We start from the raw sequence: 9,701 nt of genomic DNA on the forward strand, positions 1-9,701 counted from the left end.
AACGTTTGCTTGGAGCCCTCGCCAACAAACGCCACGTGTCACCAAATACCTGTGATCCCCACTGAGACTAGTACAGTAAAGACCCAGGTTCTAGGCTGGGCGCGGTGGGTCACGCCTGTAATCCCAACACTTTGCAACACCCTGGTAGGCGGATCACGAGGTCAGGAATTCGAGACCAGCCTGGCCAACATGGTGAAACCCTGTCACTACAGAAAATACAAAAGAATTTAGCCAGGTGTGGTGGTAGGTTCCTGTAATCCCAGCTACTTGGGAGGTTGAGTCAGGAGAATCCCGTAAACCCGGAAGGCGAGGTTGCAGTGAACTGAGATTGCACCACTGTACTCCAGCCTGGGTGACAGAGAGAGACTCCATCTTAAAAAAAAAAAAAAAAAGGCCCATGTTCTTCCCATCAAATTAAACATCTGCACTCCTTGCACGGACCCTGATGTACAGCGCAGACAGAGGTGACTTTCAAGAGGGAGCCCCACCCCACGGAGCCTGAGAATGCTTAGCCCACTGCATTTGTAGAGATAAGGGGCCATACTGCAGAACTCAGGCCCAGAGTGCACGCCGGGGAAGCGGCTGCTGGGCGCTGAGGTCCACAAGCAGCCCCGGCTCTCCACGCCACAGCCGCCCTGCCCAGCCAGGAGAGCAGATTGCCTACCTCGCCGCATGGCCTCCTGCCGCTGCACGGACTCTTCTTGCTTCTGTAAATTCTCCTCATTGAGAAGTTGCTGAGAAGGAGATGCAGAAAGAGAAAAAGCTTTAAAACCGGAAAAATACTCAACACCAATCCAGAGGTGGTGGCTGCCCCAGGACCCGAGGGCTCCAAGCGTCACAGGTACCTGGGGGTCTGCAGATGCCACACCCTAACACAGACACGGGTGACAATGGGCAGGACAGCAGACGCTGATGGGCTGACTTCAGGAGCCCAAACTTTTCAGCAGCACAAACAGCGTTCACTGCACTGCGACTTCACTGATAAGAGCCACTGCGGGGCAGACCTTTCAATACCACTGCCGAGATTCAGGCTGCACTTAAGGTGTGTCTTCTGCCAATTACGTTTTAAAGCCACGATGCCCACCACAGGCAACATGTGAACCCCGCTGGTGAGCTCAGGACTGAAGGTGACGAGCCCCAAGCTTTTCTCATGGGCCCAGGGACCCACCTCTGCCATTCACCAGTCATTTCAAGCGTGAACACCCTTGCTCTCAGCCACGCCCCCAGGAAGGAGGCAAGGAGGCTCTGTGTGCCTGGAGAGCCTCTGCTGTGGAGACCACATGGGATGTGTGCCAAGATGTATGTGCGTGCCCATGTGTGTGAGTGCCTGTAAAAACATGGGTCTGCATGTCCTTTGTGTACATGTGTGCACACATCTGCATCTCTGCCTGTACACATAGGCCGGTGTGTGTCTGTCCGAGTAGAGCTTCCCCTGCACTAGCCCCCACCGTCAGCAACCCTAGAGGTTTTGCCCCATGGCCGCTGACCCACTGACTGGTCCCAGAAAGACACCTACGTTCTTGGGGACGCAGGCGCCTCGCAGGGGAGGCTGAGCTCACCTGTTGCTTCAGCTGGTCCTCGTAGCGCTGCCGGGCCAGCTTGTCCTGATACTGGGCCCTCTGTGGAAGAAAAGGGTGGCAAGGACACATCTCATCTGGAAGCTGCAATCAGGGCTGACTGGGCCGGGCTCCAGGGCCTCCTCCACGCCGTCAGCCTCACATAAACGTGTGGAGGCAGGGGGACCTCCTGTCTGGCTCAGCAGTGAGGGACCTTACAGGCCTTAGGTGTTTGTGCAAGGCTGTTCCAGGGGCAGATCTAACGGCTGACTTAAGAGCACAGTCAGTCAGTAACTAAGAGCCCTGGGACCCACCCAGCTCCCAGTCCTGCCCCCCAATCCCCAGAGCCTGGCGGCCTCCCTCGAAGCCTCTTGCACTCTTACAATCTGGTGCTGCCGGGTCTCCTCACTTATGGTCTTCCTCCTCTCCTCGGCCTGCAGCCTGATCTGTTCGCTCTTATGCTGCTCCACAGCGGCCTCATACTCCTGCAGAGCACAGCGCTCACCACCTGGCACTTGCTCAGGGCTCGCGCTGCCTGACAGCCCCTCCTGCGTCTGCACGGGCTCCTGCACAGCAGAGACTCCATGCCCAGACTGGTGTGTGCACCCAGGCTCAGCTTCTGGAGGAGTCCAGACCCACAGGCAGAAAAGCACCAGCAGAAGCCTACGAAGGCCCCGGGGAGTGAGGCCAGACACCACCTTCCCCTACAAGGCTGCTTCTGGGCAGCTCGGGTCAGGTGCTCCCTTTCGGAGCGCGCCGAGGGCAGAGCTCGTGCCTGTTCTAAGAATCCTGCTGCGTGGACCAGGTGTGACGGCTCTATGATCCCTGTACCTTGGGAGGCCAAGGCAGGTGGATCACCTGAGGACAAGAGTTCGAGACCAGGCTGGAAAACACAGTGAAACTTTGGCTCTACTAAAAACACACAACTTAGCCAGATGTGGTGGTGGGCTCCTGTAGTCCCAGCTGCTCGGGAGGCTGAAGCAAGAGGTTGAACCTGCGTGGCTGAGGTTGTAGTGAGCCGAGATCACGCCACTGCACGCCAGCCTGGGAGACAGAGTGAGACTCGGTCTCAAAAAATAACATAAAATAAAATAAAATACAAAATAAAACGAATCAGGTTGGCCATGTCGGCTCACGCCTGTAATCCCAGCACTTTGGGAGGCTGAGGCAGGTGGATCACTTGAGGTCAGAAGTTTGAGACCAGACTGGCCAAAATGGTGAAACCCTGTCTCTACTAAAACTACAAAAAATTAGCAGGGTATAGTGGCGAATTCCTGTAATTCCAGCTACTCAAGAGGCTGAGGAAGGAGAATCGTTTGAACCTGGGAGGCGGAGGTGGAAGTGAGCTGAGATCACACCACTGCACTCCAGTCTGGCCAAGAGAATGAGACTCCATTTCAAAATAATAAAATAAAATCAAACAAACTAAAAAAATCCTGCTGAGTGCAAAGAAATGAGGTGAGAACGTCAAAAAGAGCCCCGCCCTCAGGACGATGTGATGCCCTCACCAATGCTGGCGCTCCCTCTTGGGCGGCTCTGCGGCAGTGTCTCTGACCTCCCCTTGTTTTCTTCTGTGAAATGAGGTGCCCAAGCTTGGCCCTGGGCCCACTGCTGCCCATGTACCGACCCCTGGTCCTACCCACCAGCACTGGCCCCTACCAATCTCCACGCCCGTATCTCATGTGCTCCCCTGGCCTCCCAGCTCACGCCGGCCCCACCCACTTTGAGCTTGGACTGTTGCTCCAGCTGCAGCGTCTGCTCCCGCATCTCAGCCAGTTTCAGGGCATCCTTGGCATAACCTGTGGACATAGGGGTCACAAAGACCAGGTGTTAGGATATGCAGGTGCCACTGAGCGGGCATGCACAGGAGCCAAGGGACTTTCTGGAACCCACGGCCATGCCTCGACCTCAAAGCCCCCAGCCCTGCCTTGCCCATCCTCCTTACTAGTCAGACCTTGCGTGATGATGCCCCATCCCCAGCAGACAGCCTGGCGCATTTGTGGGGCTTTATCCCCACTGGGGCAATCTCAGAGAGCCACATCAGGAAGGCCACCCACCCCATGTGGACGAGAGGAGGCTATTTTCCAATTCAACAAAAAGTCAGCTGATGGCTAAAGTGTCCTTTATTTTTTCACGTTACATATGTGTTTTTCTAAGCTTCCAGTAGCTATTGTCACTGATCTGCTCTCAAGTACGTGTAGGCAAGAAGGGAATGAGTAAGAATCAAATACCAGGCCGGGCGCAGTGGCTCACGCCTGTAATCCCAGCACTTTGGGAGGCCAAGGCGGCCGGATCACGAGGTCAAGAGATCGAGACCATCCTGGTCAATATGGTGAAACCCCATCTCCACTAAAAATACAAAAAAATTAGCTGGGCATGGTGGCGCGTGCCTGTAATCCCAGCTACTCAGGAGGCTGAGGCAGGAGAATTGCCTGAACCCAGGAGACGGAGGTTGTGGTGAGCCGAGATCGTGCCATAGCACTCCAGCCTGGGTAACAAGAGCGAAACTCCGTCTCAAAAAAAAAAAAAAAATCAAATACCATCCAACAAGCTCAGGAAGACGAGGGCAAGTGTATTACATCATTCTCAGCTACATTTTGTTCCTAGTGGGGAGGTGAGGCAGATGTTTGGGTGTTCTGGGACAAAAGTAGGTATTCTACTAACTGGTGAGGCCTAAGCATCCGGTCTGAACATTTTCTAAGATGACACAGTTTTCCATCAAAAAAGTTTACCATAAAAAGCTTCTGACCAGGTACAGTGGCTCACTCTTGTAATTCCAGTACTTTGGGAGGCTCAGGGGGGTGGATCACTTGAGGCCAAGAGTTAAAGACCAGCCTGGCCAGCGTGGTGAAACCCCGTCTCTACTAAAAACACAACAACACCTGGGTGTGGTGGTGCACACCTGGGATCTCAGCTACTCGGGAGACGGAGGCAGGAGAATTGCTTGAACCTGGGAGGCGGAGATTGCAGAATTGTGCCACAGTACTTCACCCTCGGCAAAAGAGACTCTATCTCAGAAAAAAAAAAACCTAACACAGAAAGACACATAAAGAGGGCAGGGCCCCCTGCCCCCACCGCCGATGTTCCCGGGTTGGTGCTTTGTTCCTGCCTCTCTACCTCCCGCAGTCCGTCTTGATATTTGAGGACTTCAGAGTAAACTGCACCAAATACGTCATTAACTAGAGCTCAACGTTTGTTCACAGCTCAGGTTTAGTTTGGGAGGTAACTGACACAGGTGTGAAGCACCGTTGTGAGCACGTGCTGCATTCTGACAGGCAGCGATGCTTTAGCGTTTGTTGGGGGGTCTGCTTGGGCCTGTGGTTAAACATGAACCTGGCTGACGGGCATCAGTGTCAGATTACAGGAAGGACCTTGGGACCCAACCTCCCGGGGCCCCAGTGACCAGAGAACAGACGACACAGGGACCTGCCTCTCAGGGGAGACAGTGCCAAGACAACGGGTTTGGCTGCTGAGATCAGGAAGCCAAGGGCTGGAGCGACCCCGGGGCCCTCAACCACTCTCACTCTGACCCGGAGGGGGCCGAGGGTGTGAAGTTTTCCAGGATCTTGCCCTAGAGTAGTGGACAGGAATGCGGGCATCACAGTGCGACACTCTGCCTATTTCCTTCCTAAGTGACCGTTGGCTGGATGAAACTGAGGCCACTCCCTCCCCTGAAAATGGTTCATTGACAGTTTCCACCCCCACTGACTCTGGGGAGGATGAGAGGAGAAAGAGCAGGTCTGGTGCCCCTGAGGCCTCTCGGTTATTATAATGAGAACAATCATTCACCACCTGGGAGCTACCCTGTGCCAGGGAAGTATGTCCCAGTGCATGAATTAAGCACCCATTGAATACAAGGGCCTCCTCCGGGCAACCCCCTCTGTGGAGCGCAGGGCAAGCGCTGGCGCTCACAGACAGTTCTGAGCCAATGTGCTGCTCTGGCTTCAAAGAAAAGGCCAGAGGGAAAGTCATGGAAGATCCTGGGAACGAGGCAGCGTGGGGCTAGCCTCAAGGGGCCAGTTAATAACAAAAAGCTGCCTGTTCGCCTGGAGAGCAGAAAGGCCAAAGCAAAAGGCTGTGGCTGAATCCCGGCGACCCTGCCTCCAGAAAAAAGGCAGAGGAAGCCAGGAGCGTCCGGAAGGGACAGGCTAGCAGAGGGGCTACCAGGCAGACGGGCAGGGCAGAGAGCAGGCTGGAAAAAAAAAAAAAAAAGAGGTCTAGCATGGAAAGGGGGCGGCAAACTGTGGAGAAACCTCACTCACCAGCCAGCAGGGAGGCCAGGAAGAAGGGAAGGAATAAAAATGAGAAAGCCTACACCTGATACAGAATCCACAGCAAACAAAGACTGATGGAGGGACCTCCCCAAAGCGCACCTGGAGACCCTGCTGCAGGCCCCACTCAACCACAGAGAGGGCAGCCAAGGCACTGGCAACCTGAGCAGAGAAGAGGACGGGGCAGGAGCTCTGAGGCAGCCAGGACTGACAACTTACAGGCACAATGGGGAGGAGACCCTCAACTGCCTGAGGCTGCTCACACAGGCCTGTGCCACCGCAGGGGGCCGCAGGTTGATAACTAAACTTCAGCTTCTGAAAGTGGGAGAAGTTTGAATCTCTAGATGACGTTAGTGGGCGAAAACACCCAGGAGATAAGATAGAAAGGAACCCTCCAAATAAGCCTGCGACAAGAAAAGTCCACAGTCCTCCGAGGTGCCCTGAAGTCCAGCCATTGATTCTCACCCTAACCTGATTGATCATTAAAATTACCAGGCAAGGCCAGGAGCAGCGACTCATGCCCGTAATCCCAACACTTTAGGAAGCCAAGGCAGGCGAATCATCTGAGGCCAGTCTGGCCAACATAATAAAACCCTGTCTCTACTAAAAACACAAAAATTAGCCAGGTGTGCTGGCAGGCACCCGTAATCCCAGCTACTCGGGAGGCCGAGACAGGAGAATTGCTTGAACCAGGAGGCGGAAGTTGCAGTGAGCTGAGATGGTGCCGCTGCACTCCAGCCTGGTTGGCAGAGCCAGACTCCGTCTCAAAACAAAAAAAATTACCGAGCAAGCCTGTAGTCCCCTCTACTCAGGAGGCTGAGGCAGTTGCATGGCTTTTACCCAGGAGGTCAAGACCAGCCTGGGCAACAAAGAAAGACCCCACCTCTTAAAAACAGAACATGCAGGGGCAGTGGTGCCCAGCTAGGACTATCGATGTTGTCCAGGGCTTGGGCTCAAACCTGAATGTTTCTCTGCAGTTATGAGACTCAGCAGGGCCTAGAGACCTCTGCTCAGCATCTTTCCATAGAAGAACCACAAGTGCCAGGCGTTCCCTTCCTTACACGGAAAAACTCTTCTTTTATCTGCTTCACACCAAACTGCCTCACACAGGGGATTCCCTAAAGGATATTCTTTTTTTTTTTTTTTAAGACGGGGTTTCACCATGTTGGTCAGGCTGGTCTTGAACTCCCGACCTCAGGTGATCCGCCTGCCTTGGCCTCCAAAGTGCTTGGATTACAGGCATGAGCCACCACGCCCAGCCCCCTAAGGGATATTCTTTTGGAAAAGGAACCCCTACTAAAACAAAAGTTGAGAACTGCTGGGCGTTGTGGTTCACGCCTGTAATCCCAGCACTTTGGGAGGCTGAGGTTGGTGGATCACCTGAGGTCGGGAGTTCGAGACCAGCCTGACCAGCACGGAGAAACCAAGTCTCTACTAATAAAGTACAAAATTAGCTGGGCATGGTGGCGCATGCCTGTAATCCCAACTACTCAGGAGGCTAAGGCAGGAGAATCGCTTAAACCCAAAAGGCAGAGTTGAGGTGGGCCATGATCAAGCCACTGCACTCCAGCCTGGGGAACAAGAGGGAAACTTTGTCTCAAAAAAAAAAAAAAAAAGTTGAGAACCACTATATTCCTTCCATCAACACTTTCTACATTGCTAGCTCTGAGACATTTAAACTACACTGTGATACAAATCGTTAAAGCCACACTAGAGAGGAAAGTTTAGGAAAGAGACTCTAGCTTAGGGAAGGTGCAGTCACTGCTCACACCTTGAGAGCCTGGGGTCAGGGATTTACTCAAGCTGGACAGAGCAGCCTGGTCTGTGGCTTCACAGACCCCGCCGTGCAAATGCTAACGTCTTCCATCAGTAACGTAAATCTGCTAGGCTCTCTCGTTACAACCAAGTAACCCTTAGGCCGAGTGCGATGGCTCACCCCTGTAATCTCAGCACTTTGGGAGGCCGAGGCGGACGGATCATGAGGTCAGGAGTTGGAGACCAGCCTGACCAACACAGTGAAACCCCGTTTCTAGTAAAAACAGAAGAAAATTAGCCGGGCGTGGTGTCGGGCACCTGTAATCCCAGCTACTCGGGAAGCTGAGGCAGGAGAATCCTTTGAACGCGGGAGGCGGAGGTTGCAGTGAGCCTCTCGAGATGGTGCCATTGCACTCCAGCTTGGGCAACAGTGCAAGACTTCGTCTCAAAAAACAAAACAAAACAAAACAAAACAAACAAACAAAAACAGAACCAAATATACTTCCCTTGTTGTGGGAATGGCTAGTAACCACCGAACAAACCACCTACTAATCTGGCCACACCTTGGCCTGTACCACGTGGAGACAGCAAAGGCAGAAGGATCCCACGCACTTGGCGGTAAGTGAAGACCACAGCCAGCCCCAGGGCCTGACACCTGTAACCTCTGAGCGCCACCTCCGCATCGCTTTCCGCACCTGACCCGCTCGAGACAGCTGGAGGGGTGCAAAAGAATGACGGAAAGAGTCTAATCCTCCCGGCATGTGAGACGGCTCCGATCAGGTGGGCACCGGGGGCGCAGTCTCGCCTGGGAAGTGGCTGCCGACAGTCGAGAGGCGCAGCAAGGGCAACACGCCTCGGGGTGCGCGGCAGGCGCCGGGACTCCGCGGAGGGGCTCCTGCTTCCACGGCCCGCCCCGCTTCACCGTACTCACGCGAGTGTTCCAGCTCCCGCGCCGCCTTGGCGGCACGCTCCAGGCCGGTGGGGTCGAAGTTGCTCCATTTATCCTTAGGCACCGGCCCGTCTCCCAAGCCGCGGTCTACGCCGCCCTCGGCCCCGGGCTGCACGGGGGACAAAGGCAGCGGTGGCCCCGCGCCTTCGCCCTTGGGGCCCTTGTTGATGCCGAAAAGCCACGACATAATTCGCGCCGCCGCCGGGACCCCGACCTGTGAGTGACTAGCGCGCGGCTGGGAGCAGTCTCCACGTGCGAGCCTGCGCAGGCGCGACACACACCCTTTCCTATAGGCGACCGAAGCGCGTAAAGGCCGCGCCGCGCGCGGCTCTCGGATTGGTCGCGAGGACCGTGACGTCAGCGCCGCGATCGCCAGAGCAAGCTCCAAGACTGGACTCAGAGGGCGCGACCCAGGTGGCAGGAGCCAGGAAGTTGGGCTAAGCGTCTGACTAAGGGAGCTAGGCCAGGACACGATTCCTGAGGTTGTGCGCCGACTTGCGGCAACGGCAGTTCTGCGCTGCCAAAGCGCCTGATCCGTCGTTAGGGGCGTCGCGGATTTCTGGCCATGGCGGCTGAGGGCGGCGGGTATCCAGGTTGTTCTAGGGTTCTTGACACATGCGGCAAGGCGCCCAGCGGTGAAGCCCGGCTGCAGAGAAGGGCCGCGCCGGAGCCTCACCCGAGATGGCACCGGTGCCCAGACGAGCAGAGCCCTTCCACGATGGGGCCGCGCCCCGGGGTCTCCGCGCCAGGACCTCACGGAAGGTGCCTAAGGCGGAGCTGGGACGCCCGAGCTTCTCCTCCTTGGTGTCTCCACAGCTCGCTTGGCGCTAGGGCTCCCCACGGAGGGGACCAGGGCCGGAGCCTCCGCCCAAGACCCCCGGGGCGGCCCTTTCCCCCTTGGCTCAGCCGGTGAGCTCCTTTTGTGGGGCAGGGCGTGGTGGGGGACGGGACGGGACGGGACAGGACAGGACCGGGGTGCCCAAGCGGGCGCCGTCCCGGAGCCCATGTCCACGCGTTCCCAACGGCCCTGGATCTCTCCTTGATGGAACTGGTTGACTTCACAGAATTATATGGAGTGTCTTTTCTCACTGGATTGGAAACTCTTTTTAGCTTGAATAATGTTAGATATAATGAGTTCTAAATTTCTCTTCAAAGAATCATAATGTCAGT

At 55.5% G+C, this 9,701-nt stretch overlaps 1 protein-coding gene across 1 annotated transcript in view; it reads right to left on the minus strand.

Moving 5' to 3' along the window:
- The window catches only part of LOC105713460 (ATPase family AAA domain-containing protein 3-like), a 28,211-nt gene extending 19,493 nt beyond the window's left edge, over positions 1–8,718 (minus strand). Inside the window, exons 1-5 of the mRNA XM_064363699.1 lie at positions 8,514–8,718; positions 3,279–3,355; positions 1,940–2,041; positions 1,560–1,619; positions 665–734 (exon numbers count right to left, since the gene is read on the minus strand). Coding sequence (XP_064219769.1) covers positions 665–734; positions 1,560–1,619; positions 1,940–2,041; positions 3,279–3,355; positions 8,514–8,718 — 514 coding nt within the window. The remainder of the gene's footprint in view (positions 1–664; positions 735–1,559; positions 1,620–1,939; positions 2,042–3,278; positions 3,356–8,513) is intronic.
- Between the last annotated feature and the right edge of the window lie 983 nt (positions 8,719–9,701).

This window comes from Aotus nancymaae, unplaced genomic scaffold, assembly GCF_030222135.1.
Source record: "Aotus nancymaae isolate 86718 unplaced genomic scaffold, 86718_ANA_hifiasm-v0.15.2.pri h1tg000053l, whole genome shotgun sequence".
Classification (NCBI taxonomy): Eukaryota; Metazoa; Chordata; class Mammalia; order Primates; family Aotidae; genus Aotus; species Aotus nancymaae.